This window comes from Ranitomeya imitator, chromosome 2 (assembly GCF_032444005.1).
Source record: "Ranitomeya imitator isolate aRanImi1 chromosome 2, aRanImi1.pri, whole genome shotgun sequence".
In the NCBI taxonomy this organism is placed as follows: domain Eukaryota; kingdom Metazoa; phylum Chordata; class Amphibia; order Anura; family Dendrobatidae; genus Ranitomeya; species Ranitomeya imitator.
The window spans coordinates 325,588,390-325,605,941 of record NC_091283.1 but is presented as its reverse complement, the minus strand read 5'-3'; the positions used below and the strand labels follow the sequence as shown (position 1 = coordinate 325,605,941).

The 17,552-nt window shown below is 44.3% G+C and overlaps 1 protein-coding gene across 2 annotated transcripts in view; it reads left to right on the top strand.

The window, feature by feature from the left end:
- Positions 1 to 17,174, top strand: part of LOC138663530 (oocyte zinc finger protein XlCOF6-like) — a 49,537-nt gene extending 32,363 nt beyond the window's left edge. The window contains exons 2-7 of one of the 2 annotated variants that reach the window (XM_069749771.1): positions 4,882 to 5,031; positions 5,161 to 5,340; positions 5,415 to 5,538; positions 5,626 to 5,723; positions 5,922 to 6,012; positions 15,519 to 17,174. In XM_069749771.1, the coding sequence (XP_069605872.1) occupies positions 4,954 to 5,031; positions 5,161 to 5,340; positions 5,415 to 5,538; positions 5,626 to 5,723; positions 5,922 to 6,012; positions 15,519 to 16,960 (2,013 nt within the window). In that variant the 5' untranslated portion in view covers positions 4,882 to 4,953 and the 3' untranslated portion in view covers positions 16,961 to 17,174. Of the gene's footprint in view, positions 1 to 4,881; positions 5,032 to 5,160; positions 5,341 to 5,414; positions 5,539 to 5,625; positions 5,724 to 5,921; positions 6,013 to 15,515 lie in introns of both variants that reach the window. The other variant, XM_069749770.1, reaches the window with a different exon arrangement.
- Positions 17,175 to 17,552: the final 378 nt, after the last annotated feature.

Genomic DNA, 17,552 nt, shown 5'->3' with positions numbered 1-17,552 from the left:
AAGCCATAATCCATCAACGTTTCGACCGGTATGCGGTCTTTGTCAAGCATGCTTGACAAAGAACGCATACCGGTCGAAACGTTGCTGGATTATGGCTTTAATAAATTTGTTCTAAGAAAATCTACACCCGGATGGAGCGCTGTTCTTTTTACATTTTTCTGGAAATAAGAATACTATCTTGCCTCAGAGCAGATCCCCAAAGGATAGACAGCCCCCCACAAATATTGGCGGTGAGTCGGAGAGGAAAAAACATACACAGGCAGAAAAACAGGATTTAGCACAGGAGGCCACTCTAGCTAAATAGGACAGGATAGGACAGAGTTCTGTGCGGTCAGTATTAAAACCCTTGAAAAATATCCACAGCAGAATATACAAAAACTTCCTACATCTAACAAAAGATGTAGGAGCGTATATCTGCAACTCCAGCGAATCCTACAATCAGAGCAGGAATACAAACAAAAACAAGCACACAGCAGTGTGCCACAGACACAAAAAGCCAAACACTTATCTTTCCTGAATTTGGCAGCTTGCAGGAGAAGCCAGAAAGTGATCCAACACTTCACAAGGAACATTGACAATAGGCAAGGGCTAATGAATCCTGCACACCTAAATATCCCAGTCAGAATTGTAATCAGCAGATACACCTGGCCAGGACTGCGACTCAGAGACAACTGCATTCCCACCAACAACCACTGGAGGGAACCCAAGAGCAGAATTCACAACAATTAAGTTGGCAGGAAGGGAACAAAACTATTGTGGTCATTTAGGCCAAATGGTGTAATAGTCTCCAATTTAAAGATCCATCTGGCCTCCCTTTGAGCCAACATCCTTTTCCAGTTACCCCCTCTAAGTCCAATAAAGACCCTATCCCTTTGAAAAGTAATCCCCTAGGGTCACACCCATGAAAGGTTTAAAGTGCCACGGGATTGGTTTAAGGTTATGGAGATCATCTTCTGTAACGGCACCCTCAATATCCAATACGTGCTCACGCACTCTCCTATGAAGTTCACGTGTGGTCATTCCGATGTAAATATGACCACAAGGACAGGTAGCATGATACACAACAGCTTTCGTTGTACACGTGATGGTATGTGTAATTTGGTACACCCTGTCTTACCTGGAGTTAGAAAACTCAGTAGCGCTGTACATATTCCGGCTGGCCACGCATTTGCCACAGCTAGTACAGCCCCATTTGGGACCTTTAGATTCAAAGATAAATTTAGGACCAGGTCCTTTATGCTAACTATGAACTAACTGATCCCTCAAATTATATGATCTCCTGAAGGTAATTGTAGGGGTTTTACTGATACATTTAGCGATGGTATTATCCGTCATAAGCACGACCAGTGCTTTGTGATGGCCCTCCTAATCTCGTCTCTCCTGGAATTGAAATCCAGGATACAACATACCTGGTCCATTCCTTTATCCGTTTTTTGTTTCTGCAAAAGAGTATTTCTATCACTTTGGTAGGAACGACAGATTGTTTTCTTCCCGTAACCACGGTCTCTAAATCGTTTGCAAAGGTCCAAAGCCTGTTTCTCTAAAAGATCCTAATTTGAGCATATCCTCTTTGCATGGAGAAACTGTCCTTAAAGGTACCTTCACACCAAGCGACGCTGCAGCGATACCGACAACGATGTCGATCGCTGCAGCGTCGCTGTTTGGTTGCTGGAGAGCTGTCACACAGACAGTTCTCCAGCGACCAACGATGCCGGTAACCAGGGTAAACATCGGGTTACTAAGAGCAGGGCCGCGCTTAGTAACCCGATGTTTACCCTGGTTACCATCGTAAAAGTAAAAAAAAACAAACACTACATACTTACCTTCGCTGTCTGTCCCCGGCGCTCTGCTTTCCTGCACTGACGGTGAGCACAGCGGCCGGAAAGCAGAGCAGTGACGTCACCTCTGTGCTTTCCTGCTGGCCGGCGCTCACAGCCAGTGCAGAGAAGCACAGCGCCGGGGACAGACAGCGAAGGTAAGTATGTAGTGTTTGTTTTTTTTAACTTTTACGCTGGTAACCAGGGTAAACATCGGGTTACTAAGCGCGGCCCTGCACTTAGTAACTCGATGTTTACCCTGGTTATCAGTGAAGACATCGCTGTCTGCAGGGAGTCCAGCGACGAAATAAAGTGCTGGACTTTCTGCAGTGACCAACGACATCACAGCAGGATCCTGATCGCTGCTGCGTGTCAAACTGAACGATATCGCTAGCCAGGACGCTGAAACGTCACGGATCGCTAGCGATTTCGTTCAGTGTGAAGGTACCTTTGGGCATATTTTTAATCAGATGATGTGGATGCTGTGAAGAATCATGTAACAAAGAGTTAACGGACGTGCTCTTACGAAACAAATCTGTCTGTATGACAATAATGGAGATATCTAAAAAGTAAATTTTTCTAGTATCATATTTAAATGTCAAATAATGTTCCTAGTGGTTGAATTCAGATCATTGATAAACACACCCAACTCTTCATGTGACCCTGGCCAAATCATAAGAACTCACAATAAAATCTTCAGCGGCAAGCCTGACGATGGCCATTTCGCGCCTGACGGGCGCTTCTATGGGTCAGTCAGACCCGTAGAAGCGCCCATCAGGCGCAAAACGGCCGTCGTCAGGCTTGCCGCACTCAATGTACAGCACCCCCGGCCGTGAAGATTTTATTGTGAGTGAATAAATTTACCTGTCTCGGAAGATCGGTGAGTGCTGCCTCTTTTCTCTTCTTCATTGGAATATTCCACATGTTTATTCGGCACAGCAACCGAGATCTAAAAAATCAATATCACCATTACACACTGAACGGGAAACCACTGGGTAAATCTGACAGGGAGAAGGACTTGGGGATCCTAGTTAATGATAAACTTACCTGGAGCAGCCAGTGCCAGGCAGCAGCTGCCAAGGCAAACAGGATCATGGGGTGCATTAAAAGAGGTCTGGATACACATGATGAGAGCATTGTACTGCCTCTGTACAAATCCCTAGTTAGACCGCACATGGAGTACTGTGTCCAGTTTTGGGCACCGGTGCTCAGGAAGGATATAATGGAACTAGAGAGAGTACAAAGGAGGGCAACAAAATTAATAAAGGGGATGGGAGAACTACAATACCCAGATAGATTAGCGAAATTAGGATTATTTAGTCTAGAAAAAAGACGACTGAGGGGCGATCTAATAACCATGTATAAGTATATAAGGGGACAATACAAATATCTCGCTGAGGATCTGTTTATACCAAGGAAGGTGACGGGCACAAGGGGGCATTCTTTGCGTCTGGAGGAGAGAAGGTTTTTCCACCAACATAGAAGAGGATTCTTTACTGTTAGGGCAGTGAGAATCTGGAATTGCTTGCCTGAGGAGGTGGTGATGGCGAACTCAGTCGAGGGGTTCAAGAGAGGCCTGGATGTCTTCCTGGAGCAGAACAATATTGTATCATACAATTATTAGGTTCTGTAGAAGGACGTAGATCTGGGGATTTATTATGATGGAATATAGGCTGAACTGGATGGACAAATGTCTTTTTTCGGCCTTACTAACTATGTTACTATGTTACTAATGACTGGACTTCTACTGCAGGTGAGCAGTTCTCGGCTAATTTGTAGAGGCGGTGGTGCGGTCTCTTTGACTCTCTTATTCGATCAAATCATAAGAACGTCGTCAATATAACTCCACAAAGAGACGACCTTATGACTCAACCGATGTGGGTTGGTCTGAAAGATTTCCCGCTCCCATAGGCCTAAGAATAAATTTGCGTATGAGGGCGCACAAGACGCCCTCATCGCGGTACCCTGTATTTGGAGGAAAATATAGGTTTTATTAGTAGATGTCAGGAAAAAAAAAGAATGTTGTATAATAATAAAAATACCATTGCTGTTTGGGTCCCCACCAGTCTCTGTATTTTCTAATTAGAAAACTTGTGATTCCTACAGCTAATCAGCTGCCGAAGCAGTGAGTAACATAGGCAGTGATTGGGGGAATGGAGGAGATATCTTAGTCAGTAATTCAGTGTCAGGGCTAGCGGAACGCACCAAGTAATAGGGTGATAGATACAAAGTGCGTTCGCAGCCCAGGGTCCACCGTGCAGAGATACCTGCTGCAAGTAATGGCGGATGGACACAGAGCTCACACGTGGGTTAAACTTCACCCCGTGTGAAATGAAAGCGAGCTCTGTTGCCTCACAGTCGCACTGTACACAGGAACTAAAACCCTACCTAAAAGTTGTGCTTGCTCTGGAACTCTTCTGTGCTAACCGCACACATGAAGGAGCCAGATGCTAAGGCAAGGCTAATTGCCCGCACTGATGCTAGCTGCCTGCCTGAGTGTACAGCCCCAAGGCTAACTAGACTCACACCACTTATATACAGTGTGGCAGAGTATCAACTGCCAAACACAAACCTTTTATAGCTGTAGCAGTTCAGGAACTTCCTTGTAGACCAATAGGAGCTGCTACAGGACCTGAGCGTGTGACCACCCGACCTCCAATGAGAGGTCTTCCCCTGGGCATGCTCAGGAGGGGAAAAGCAGGACTTAGTCCCAGGAGCGCCTGCTCTCCGCCAAACAGCACTAATTATAATGGTTGAACCTGAAAGGGCAGCAGTAACCAAGCGTGCAGTATCTGTCCTGGCCAGGCGCTGGGACCAACGTCTCCACAGAGCAGGCTCCACTGCGGCTGGAGAAGAATGGGAGACCGACATGGCTCGAGATTCCCCCTGTGCAGCGGCAGGAACTCTACACCTAACATTCAGCTTATGTTCCAGACCAAACAAGATTATACAATACAACATCTACACGTTCTATCTTCTTATATGTTTCCCTTATTATCTCCAGTAATTGTATTGTTACACAGGATTTTATGATGTTACATCGGCTCCTCTTCTTTTCATTCAGTTCTCTACAATATCGGATCCTCTTGGTGAAGATCTTCTATATTAGAGAATTTTCCTGATTTACCAATCAAAGATGGATATGGACAGAGACAAGATGGTGGAGAGGATATTACACCTCACTCTAGAGATCCTCTTCCGGCTTACTGGAGAGGTGAGAGATGTTGATGAGGTCACTTTACATCATTCTTATCTATAGGAAAAAGAGATGGACAAAACTGGAGAGAGGAAAACTCTGGAAATGTCTATAGTGAGATTTATTATTGTGTCTCCCCATAACCAGGATTACACAGTAGTGAAGAAGACCGCTACTGAGTGCTGTCAAGACCCTGTGTCTGAGGGATGGGGAAGACCCTTGAGCCCAATCATGGGGCCTCCACATCACCCCCTGATACATGAGGACATCAATGACCAGAAGATCCTAGAACTCACCTACAAGATAATTGAGCTGCTGACTGGAGAGGTGACACTGCTGGGACATTATACAGTAACGCTATGAAGGGATCGGGGAAATGATGGTATCATTGTATTTGTCAGGTTCTTATAAGGTGTCAAGAAGTCGCTGTATATTTCTCCATTGAGGAGTGGGAGTTTTTAGAAGGACACAAAGATCTGTACAATGACATCATGATGGAGGTTCCCCAGCCCTTTACATCATCAGGTAATAGACAGGACTAAATACACATGGCCTATAGTTATCTATCTGTATGTAAAGAATGAATTCAGTCTCTGTATGTGTTTTCTCCAGATCTATCCAGTAAGAGGACAACACCAGAGAGATGTCCCCGTCCTCTTCTTCCACAGGACTGTAAAGAAGAAAATCCTAATGTTCCTCAGGATCATCAGGTAGATGGAGAGAAGGTGTCAGGAGATCTCCACTGTGATGTGTAGATGGCTGTGAAGGTCTTGTGCTTAGTCTTGTTTTATCCACCAGTATTATATGTTTTATACTTGTGTTATGAGAATGGTGGAGATGGCAGGATTAGAGCTGATCAGAGATGTGACTTCTCCATCTGTCTGTGACTTTTACAATATTTGTTTCAGGGTGAAGATCTGACACATATTAACACTACAGAGACAAATGTGAGGGGTGATGAGCGATGTAAAGAGGAGATTCCTACATATGACTACCCAGGTGAGTAGTGACCACTAAATGCAGAGAAGTGCGAGATTGTTCTCAGTCACTGGCTGTGGCTGCTTTATCGGTCTTGTAGTCCGGCTCTAGACCCCAACATTCTCCTCCACCCAAAACTGCACAAATTAATTTGGGCATTGAAAGCCCTTTTATATAGACCTTACAACCTGGAGGATCCACCTACCCTCTGGGATTAGGAGATGCTGACCCTTACCTGGCCAGATCAGTAAACTGCAAAGCCAAATGACAGCTTGCGTAGAATGTGCTGACAAGTTAGAAAATCACTTGAAGAAAAATATTATGATGGGCCTGTAAGAGAAAATGGATGGTAATGATGTTGTTGGCTTCCTAGAACCCTGATATCTTACTGAATAAATCTACCTTCTCTCCCTTCTATGCTGCTGAATGTGCTCATATGGTTCCTACAAGACCAGGTCCAGTCTTTCTGGACAAACTTCGTTTTTATGATCGACAACATTGAATGTGCAGTGAAACCAACTGAGAATTTCTGTATAATAATAACAGAAATTACCTTTTTCTTAATTTTTCATTTCCTTTTTAAACTGACTAACTTCAAATAGGATCACAATAAAGTACATAAAAACCATTACTCCTGTGCCATGATATATCTCTAAGCTGTGCGTGGCTGATGGCTGTAATATACATTTATTCACGCCTGCAGGAGATGTGTTGGCATGGCTCAAGCCCTGGTGTCATGGATTCACCACACGTTATAAATTACATTCTTTTCGATCCTAAGGAATTCGGATTACTGCACAATCTCTCCTGAAATGGGGGGCGCTAATACTTTCTTTACTCTTCTGGTCAGGAGTCATAGCAGCTCCAATTGTCCACCATAAATGAGTGAAACTCCAGTTTAGTGTTGAAGCTTTCCCCTCAAACATATGTTGTTGGTAAAGATGCAACATAGAATTAAACAAATTTTCTTTTTTTACAGATTGATTCTGTATGATAGTTTGATTGTCCTGGGATCGGCCTGCCTCACTTATGTGAGTCTACAACACCCAGGTAGTCTTGACAAAAGGTGTACATTTCTTCTGCCAAATGCGCAAGATCTAACTTTAAGACACCTCAGCTCTGCTGTCACGATTGGACTGGCGAGTAAACTGGGACCAGGGGCACCTTTCCTGGCCCTAGCATTAGGGGGCGCCTTAACTCGCCCTAATCCCCTGGATACCTCAGATGGCGAGGATGCTGGGGCCCCCGCCCTTGCCCTGTCTCCTAACTGCAGCCCTGCGTCTGTCCCCTTCCCCTCCCGGGGAAGAGAGGAGCTACCGTGTACCGTAGTAACCCAACCCGACAAACAGGGGAACCAGGACAAGGGTAAAAGAAAACTCCACTCACACAAAATATACTCTCACAAATAACAGAGGTATTCATCAGGGTGTGAAGGACGGAGGAAAAAAATAAGGCAGGTAAAGATGAGGAATTTCCAAGTGTACAAACCAAACAATAAACTCATCCAGGTCTCCAAACACCAGCTCCTCACTACTCCAGGTCTATCTAGCAAGTGCTATCTCAGACAAGGATCTGGCCAGAAGGCCTAGCTTTTATAGGAGAGAGGAGTGGGTAACTGAGCACAGCTGAAAGCAGGAATTTCCACATGGCCTATTAACTCCTGTCCTGCTGAAAGAAAACAAACACCTTTAACACGCCCGAAGAAGTACTTCTCAGCGGCGAAGCAGGAGCCATCAGACGCTGTGGTCTTCTGGTACTGCTCTGTCATGGTAACTCCATGACAATACCCCCTCTTCTATGAGGGACCTCCGGAACCTCAGGGCCAGGTTTATCTGGGTGAGCTGCATGTAAGGCCCGAACCAATGTGGCCACATGGACGTCAGAAGCTGGAACCCACATCCTCTCCTCAGAACCGTACCCCTTCCAATGCACCATGTATTGAAGTGACTGACGAGCAAGACGAAAGTCTAAGACCTTTGCTATCTGGAACTCCAGGTTACTATCGACAATGACAGGAGAAGGTGGCAGAGATGAAAGTCCTGCAGATGCCATGTACTTCTTGAGAAGTGAACGGTGAAAAACATTATGGATTTTATAGTATATAAATATATATATTGTAGCGTGGCTAAAGGTCATGTGATTAATGGACGGTATGTATCGCAGAGGTGGGTGGCCCTGTGATGGAAGCCTGGGTATGTTTTGCTCAAGCAGATCTACTGCTGAGGGATTTGTTTACATTGGGAAGGCTTCCAGGTGATTGGAGAGATGGGTGGGTTCAGTCACCTACAAACCCACCCTAAGAGGCGTGTTTGAATACCTAAGATGGTTTTGTGTTGAAGGACCTGTGGTGATGTCACTCACCTGACTGGCCATGTGACAGGTATCTGGGTGTGGTTACACTTATGTAAAGAGGTGTGTGTAGCCCATGTGGTGAGTGTGTTTGGGAGTCTGCAAGAGTGGACAGACTTCCATGTGTCCTGGCTGGACACTGCAGAGTGGCCTGTGTGTTGGACGGTTCCATGTGGGGACGGACGTCCTGAACAGCACACAGACCATATTTAGGCTGGAGAGCCTACGTGCTGGACATAGCACAGCCCGTGTGCCTACAGATCTGAGAGAGCGGAGCTCTAATATGGACATTTAGGATTCAACTGTCTGAAGTAAGACTGTTTACCTGTTATTCCTGTTGCTATGTGGTTTATGGAGTGAATAAACCTACATGAACGCTGAAGAGAATGTGCCTCCTGTTTCCTCCTATGCATCCGAGCGAGTACAATCCCTACAATATATATAGTAGAAATGGAAGAAGAGAAGAGTTCCTCCTCCGGTAAACCAGAAAGGTGATCACCATTAAACGAACTAAACTGTGGATGGAACCCACATGCCCCGAAAAATGATGACTTACCGGTTGAATCCTGACAGCGATTATTAACTGCAAATTCAGCCAATGGTAAGTAGGCTGATTCTCAGACACAAAACATCTAAGATATGTCTCTAAATTCTGATTAACCCATTCAGTTTGCCCATTGACTGCGGGTGAAAAGCAGAGGAAAAAGACAAATGGATCCCCAGACAGGTACAAAACGCCTTCCAGAATTTGGAAATAAACTGCACCACCCAATCTTTGTGGGAATCCCATGCAGTCTTATTATTTCCCTGACGAAGATTTGCACCAGAGTTTTGGCATTAGGCAAAGCTGACAAAGCAATAAAATGAGACATTTTACTGAACCTGTCCACCAGCACCAGGATTACAATGTTCACTGCAGACACAGGTAGATCCGTAATAAAATCGATCGACCAATGAGTCCAAGGTCTGCTGGGAATCTCTAATCGTAGGAGAACCCCTGACGGACGAGTATGTGAGGTCTTAGAATGCGCACAGATATTGCAGGCGGCCACATACTCCTGAACATCCTTAAAAGCACCTGGCGACCAAAAACGCTGAGTAAGTAGATCTGTGGTGGCCTTATTCCCCAGATATCCAGCCAGCACCATATCATGATGTTCACTGAGGATTTTAAGACGGAGAGTGACTGGTACAAACAGTTTACCAAGTGGAGCGTCAGCAACCTCTCTTTCAAGATTGGAGCATATAGACGCCATCACTACCCCTTTTTTTAAACTAGGTACCAGTTTGCACTTACCGCCTCCCCCAGGAAAGTAATGGGACAAAGCAACTGCCTTAACATTTTTGCTCCCTGGCCTAAAAGTAACAAAGAAGTTAAACCTGGTAAAGAATAATGCCCACCATGCCTGACAAGGTGTAAGATGTTTTGCCGACTCCAAGTAAACCAGATTCTTATGGTCAGTAATCACCATCACCAGGTGAACCGCTCCCTCCAAAAAAATGACACCACTCCTCAAATGCCCATTTGATAGCTAAGAGTTCCCTATTACCAATATCATAGTTTCTCTCAGCTGGTGAAAGTTGTTTAGAAAAGTATGCACATGGTTGCCATTTACCAGGAGATGCACCCTGCAACAATACAGTCCCCACTCCCACCTCGGACACATCCACCTCCACAATGAAAGGCTGAGTGACATCAGGCTGAATAAGAATCAGCGCAGAAGCAAAACACCTTTTCAATGTGTCAAATGCCTCCCTGGCAGGACTGGACCACCTGGAGAAGTCTGTCTCCTTTTTAGTCATATCAGTGAGCAGTTTGTCTACTACCGAAAAGTATTTTATAAATTTACGGTAGTAACTTGTGAAACCAAAAACCTTTGTAAGGCCCTCAAATCCTCAGGACGATCCCATTCCAATACCACCAGGACTTTCGCTGGATCCATGCGAAAACTGGTGGCAGATAATACATATCCAAGGAAAAGGATCTCCTCAACCGAGAACATACACTTTTCAGGTTTGACTTACAATTTATTGTCATCAAGTATGTGTAGGACTTGCCTGACATGTTGCTGGTATGACTCAAGGTCAGGTGAATACACAAGATTGCCATCCAGGTAGATAACAAACCTGCCTACTAGGTGACTTAAGGTACCGTCACACTGGACGATATCGCTAGCGATCCGTGACGTTGCAGCGTCCTGGCTAGCGATATCGTTGAGTTTGACAGGCAGCAGCAATCAGGATCCTGCTGTGCCATCGTTGGTCGGCGTAGAAAGTCCAGAACTTTATTTCGTCGCTGGACTCCCGCAGACATCGCTGAATCGGCGTGTGTGACGCCGATTCAGCGATGTCTTCACTGGTAACCAGGGTAAACATAGTAACCCGATGTTTACCCTGGTTACCAGCGTAAACGTAAAAAAAACCAAACACTACATACTTACATTTCGGTGTCTGTCCCCCGGCGCTGTGCTTCTCTGCACTGTAAGCGCCGGCCGGAAAGCAGAGCACAGCGGTGACGTCACCGCTGTGCTTTCCGGCTCGCGCTCACTGTCAGTGCAGAGAAGCACAGCGCCGGGGGACAGACACCGGAATGTAAGTATGTAGTGTTTGTTTTTTTATTACGTTTACGCTGGTAACCAGGGTAAACATCAGGTTACTAAGCGCGACCCTGCGCTTAGTAACCCAATGTTTACCCTGGTTACCAGGGGACTTCGGGATCGTTGGTCGCTGGAGAGCTGTCTGTGTGACAGCTCTCCAGCGACCACACAGCGACGCTGCAGCGATCGACATCATTGTCGGTATCGCTGCAGCGTCGCTTAGTGTGACGGTACCTTAAAGATGTCATTAATAAAGTGCTGGAAGACGGCGTGTGCATTCGTCAAATTTTGAAGTCTCGTCAAAGAAGTTAAAGGAGCAAATAGACGAGGTCCTTAAACACAAATCAGCGGGTGATTTTGCCAGTAAGGAAGAGAATCTTAAAACAGCAATAGAAAAATATAAGGCTGCACTTAAAGATAGGAAACATAAAAAGTTCCTAAGAGACCTCACTGAATTCAAAGAAAAGAGAGCTTACTTGTTCTCTGATAATAACATTAACAATGGTAGACCATCCACTACAGTTGATACATCTTCCTCTGATATTGAGTCATCAGACCCTGACTATCAATCAAGGGAAACCTATAGACGGTTTAAGGGGAAAAGGGAAGAGGGGCAACACAGCAAGATGGGGAGGATCAGAACGTGGAGATACGGGTGTGCCACCCTCTTCTGGTACCTCCTCTACAATACCATCTTTTTTAGAGAACAGAGACATACGCTATCACCTTCGGGGGCGAACAGTAACACACAAATGATGGGGTTTACTGATGATGTGATCTCAAGACAACATAAAAATGGTGAAGGGAAAAATTACATCATTAATCTATCGGATCATACATTGACAGTACCGGAAAAAAACTATATTACAGGCTGGCCTTTCATTTGTCCCCACAACCAATTTTGATCCCTTCCTATGGGTGAAAGATATAAACCTATTTTTGAGAAAGCTTAGATGGAAAAAATTCTTTGCTCATAATGATCGGAATAAATGCCAGCAATTGGGGATTATGCCAGAGGACCTAGAGGATGTACGCCTCCTAGCTGATCTGGCAGATGAGGGAGCCAGAAATCTGGGGGAAGGCCCGTTTACCGATCTGAAACTAAAAAGTATCAAAATGCCACCTTTGGGTGATCATGGGATTATAGATGCTTTCCAAAAATTGGTTGTGGAGGACATAAAGAGGATAAATCCCAGACATAGGCCTGCTATCCATAATATATCTGAGGAGGTAAAAAAAATGTTCTACAATGCCTCCAGTCTGATGCTTCATTGATAATAAAGCCATCGGACAAGGGGGGAAATACTGTACTGATGAATAGACCAAAGTATGTTAAAATGTGTATGGACATCTTGTCAGATGAGATCACCTATGAGGTCATACGCCAGGACCCGTCCTCTGAGTATAAAAAGAGATTGAATGACATCTTAACCAGAGCCCAGGAAGCCCACCTGATCTCAAGGAACGAATATAATTTCCTCCTACCCAAAAACCCTGTAGTTGAAACATTTTATGCAACTCCAAAAATCCATAAGGGTTACCCACCTCTAAAAGGTAGACTGATAGTGTCGGGTATAGACGCTCTGGCCCAGTAGCGTCTACCTTGACCAAATTTTAAGACCGTTTGTTATAGCTCTGCCGTCTTATACGAGAGATACAACTGATCTATTAACCAAACTGGATGGCATTACAGTGGAACCAGGCACGACACTGTTCTCAATTGATGTCAAGGCCCTATACTCGAGTATACATCATGAGGCGGGGCTGAGAGCAGTCGAGTATTTCTTGAACACAAGAGGGAACCATTTTGTTCCACACAATCATTTTGTGGTGGAGCTTTTGGAATATGTCCAACGACATAATTTCTTCCTGTTCAATGGGAGGTTCTACCACCAGCTCAGGGGCACCGCAATGGGTAGCCCCTGTGCGCCCACTTATGCTAATTTGCTCCTGGGCTGCTGGGAGGACACGGTGGTCTTTGGGGACGGGGATGCCGTCTGGGGGCCCCATATTCAATTTTGGGGTCGCTATATAGACGACATCCTCGTCCTCTGGACAGGTGACGTACCTACCTTCCGTTCCTTTATGGAGTCCCTAAATGAAAATCAATTTTTTAAATTTACCAATGAGGTGGGAGGAAATGACATCACTTTTTTAGATGTGAAATTATCCATTGAGGAGAATGGCTCAATAAAAACTACCTTGTTCAGGAAACCCACGGCGGCCAATGGCCCATTAAGGTGGGAGAGCTATCATCCCATCCCGCTAAAACGCGGGATACCAAAAGGGCAGTTCCTAAGGCTGAGGAGGAACTGCTCTGAGACCAAGGATTACTACAATAAGGCCAGGGACCTAAAACAAAGGTTCTCTGACCGTGGGTATCCTAGGGCTCTATTGGATGAAGCAAGTCACCATGCCAGAACAACCGATAGAGCCACACTGCTTCACCCACGGACGAGAGACAGTGAGTCTTCAAAAACGAGGCTAATAGGCACTTTCGATGACCAACAGACAAAGGTCATGGGTATACTAAGAAAACATTGGGGTATCCTATGAACGGATCCGGACCTTAACAGATGGATTTCCCCATACCCCTCGGTCACATATAGGAAGGGGAGATCTATCAGAGATTTGGTAGTAAGTAGCCATTAAAATCCTCCCTAAACAAAAGAGACATGGCTAGCTTACAGATCGCTGGGGACCTTTAAATGCGGTCATTGCAGTTTCTGTAAATGTATTGCACCATCTAGTACATTTCAAAGCTCTGTTACGAAAAGAGTATATAAAAATAGGTATTTTGGAAACTGCAAAACAGAGGGAGTCATATATGTCTGCACTTGTCCTTGCTCCATGGACTACATTGGAAAAATGAAACGCCAGCTACGTGTTAGGATAGGTGAACACCTGGGTGACATAAGAAACAAAAGAGACTCCCCGTTAGCTAGACATATAAACTCCGTACACAATGGAGATGTGGATAGCATCACTTTTAAGATCATTGAGGTGGTGCACCCCTCAATTAGACAGGGGGATTGGGATAAGAAGATTCTTCAGCGAGAATGCAGGTGGATTTTTTGGATGGAGAGCATGAGCCCTGGAGGTCTAAATGAGCAGCAGACATATACCTGCTTCATATAAAACTGTTTCGTGTAAGGATTTTATTTCTGGTGGTTTACCCTCTTGGTCCAACTTTGACTGACTTAAGTCTGTATTGGCTGCAGGTTAGGCTAAGTTCACATTTGCGTTGTGTGGTGCTGCATCAGTGATGCAACTCCTAGTTAATGATAAACTTACCTGGAGCAGCCAGTGCCAGGCAGCAGCTGCCAAGGCAAACAGGATCATGGGGTGCATTAAAAGAGGTCTGGATACACATGATGAGAGCATTATACTGCCTCTGTACAAATCCCTAGTTAGACCGCACATGGAGTACTGTGTCCAGTTTTGGGCACCGGTGCTCAGGAAGGATATAATGGAACTAGAGAGAGTACAAAGGAGGGCAACAAAATTAATAAAGGGGATGGGAGAACTACAATACCCAGATAGATTAGCAAAATTAGGATTATTTAGTCTAGAAAAAAGACGACTGAGGGGCGATCTAATAACCATGTATAAGTATATAAGGGGACAATACAAATATCTCGCTGAGGATCTGTTTATACCAAGGAAGGTGACGGGCACAAGGGGGCATTCTTTGCGTCTGGAGGAGAGAAGGTTTTTCCACCAACATAGAAGAGGATTCTTTACTGTTAGGGCAGTGAGAATCTGGAATTGCTTGCCTGAATAGGTGGTGATGGCGAACTCAGTCGAGGGGTTCAAGAGAGGCCTGGATGTCTTCCTGGAGCAGAACAATATTGTATCATACAATTATTAGGTTCTGTAGAAGGACGTAGATCTGGGGATTTATTATGATGGAATATAGGCTGAACTGGATGGACAAATGTCTTTTTTCAGCCTTACTAACTATGTTACTATGTTACTCCATTGCCACTTTCCAGATATTAACACGCAGTAGATTTTGGAGAGTAAAAATTGCACTTTTGCCATTTTATTACCTACCACATAGTGCCCAGATTGTGCTCCAGGAAACACACACACACCGTAAATTAAGTGGGTTCTTCTCACTATAATATAGTCAAACACATGGATGCTAAATGTGGTTTGGGCACACTGCAAGGCTCAGAAGCGAGGGGGAGATTTGACTTTTGAAGAGCAGATATAGCTGGATTGGTTTACGGAAGCCATGTTGCTTTTCAAGAGCCTTTGAGCTACTAATTATTTGTACACTTCTGTTTTTCTATTGACAGATTGTTTTTTGTGAGATAAATAGAAGTTTTTATTGGTATTATTTTTGCCTACATAACATTGTTTAGTAGCTTTGTATTCTGTATTTGGGAGGCAGAATGAAAAAACAGTTCAGGCTATGAGGCTTTCTATTAGACTGAGAACTGTCATTGTCTTGTTGAATAATTCAATATTTTTGCTTAACTTGATATTTTTCAGACAGTTTAAGTAGAAATGTTTAAAAATATAAAATTTAAAGATATTTTATTTAAAACTAATAATTGGTTTTATTCTTAGCAGATGATTGTACCAGCAGATCAGAGGGGCAGCTGACATCTTCAATTTTTAAATCAGATAATCTAAAGATCCCACAGGATACAACTGAAGTGAATGCCATTACCCCAGATATACCATCATCCCTTCACAGCAAAGATCTATCATCTGATACTTTGAAACAGGTCCTGTCTTCCGATTCATTACCAACTACTAATGAAAATTGGAGACACAAAATAAGCATTCAAAAACAAACTTCTCACAAAGCAAATAAGCCATTTTCAGTTTCAGAATATGGAAATAGTTTTCCCCTCGAAAAGTCTTTTCTTAAACATCAAAAAATTCACACAGCGAAGAATAGCTTTTCTCGTTCCAAGTGTGGGAAATGTTTTAACCAGAAAGTGCCTCTTGATAGCCACCAGAGAATCCACACAAGGAAGAAGCCTTTTTCATGTTCAGAATGTGGGAAATGTTTTAACCAGAAATCAGATTTTGTTAGACACCAAAGAATACACACAGGAGAGAAGCCTTTTTCATGTTCAGAATGTGGGAAATATTTTAACAGGAAAACGAACCTTGACAGCCACCGGAGAACCCACACAGGGGAGAAGCCTTTTTCATGTTCAGAATGTGGGAAATGTTTTAAACAGAAATCAGGTGTTGTTATACACCTAAGAACCCACACAGGGGGGAAGCCTTTTTCATGTTCAGAATGTGGAAAATCTATTAGCCGAAAATGTCTTCTTGATAGCCATCAGAGCACTCACAGAGTGGAGAAGCCTTTTTTATGTTCAAAGTGTGGGAAATGTTTTAAACGGAAATCAGATGTTGTTATACACCAGAGAACCCACATAGGGAAGAAGCCTTTTTGCTGCTCAGAATGTGGGAAATGTTTTAGTCAGAAAGTGCATCTTGATAGCCACCAGAGAATCCACACAGGGGAGAAGCCTTTTTCATGTTCAGAATGTGGGAAATGTTTTATAAATAAGTTAACTCTTGTCAAACATCAGATAACTCACACAGGGGAGAAGCCTTTTCCATGTTCAGAATGTGAGAAATGTTTTACAAATAAGTCAAGTCTTGTCAAACATCAGATAACCCACACAGGGGAGAAGCCTTTTTCATGTTCAGAATGTGGAAAATGTTTTAACCGGAAATGTCTTCTTAATAGACATCAGAGAACCCACACAGGGGAGAAGCCTTTTTTATGTTTAGAATGTGGGAAATGTTTTAGTCGGAAATCAGATGTTGTTATACACCAGAGAACCCACACAGGGGAAAAGCCTTTTTGCTGCTCAGAATGTGGGAAATGTTTTAACAGGAAAGCACATCTTGATAGCCACCAGAGAATCCACACAGGGGAGAAGCCTTTTTCATGTTCAGAATGTGGGAAATATTTTGCTGAGAAAACAAATCTTAAAAAACATCAGAGAATTCACACAGGGAAGAAGGCTTTTTCATATTCTTAATGTGGGAAATGTTTTACATAGAAATCAACTCCTCATAAACTTCTGAAAGGTCACACAGGGAAGAAGCCTTTTTCATGTTCAGAATGATGGAAATGTTTTAACCGAAAATTGTATTTTCTTAAAAGAGATTATCCACTGCTAGGATAACACTTTGTCATTCCTTAAGTTTGACCTCGTTAAAGGGAACCTGTCATCCCGAAAATCCCGGGTGAGGTAAGCCCACCGGCATCAGGGGCCTATCTACAGCATTCTGTAATGCTGCAGATAAGCCCCCGATGTTACCTGAAAGAGGAGAAAAAGACGTTATATTATACTCACCCAGGGGCGGTCCCGCTGCTGATCAGGTCGGATGGGTGTCTCCGATCCGCTGCGGCGCCTCCCATCTTCATTACAAGACGTCCTCTTCTGATCTTCAGCCACAGCTCCGGCGCAGGCGTACTTTGCTCTGCCCTCTTGAGGGCAGAGGATAGTACTGCAGTGCGCAGGCGCCGGAAAGGTCAGAGGCCCGGCGCCTGCGCACTGCAGTACTTTGTCTGCCCTCAACAGGGCAGAGCAAAGTACGCCTGCGCCGGAGCCGTGGCTGAAGATCAGA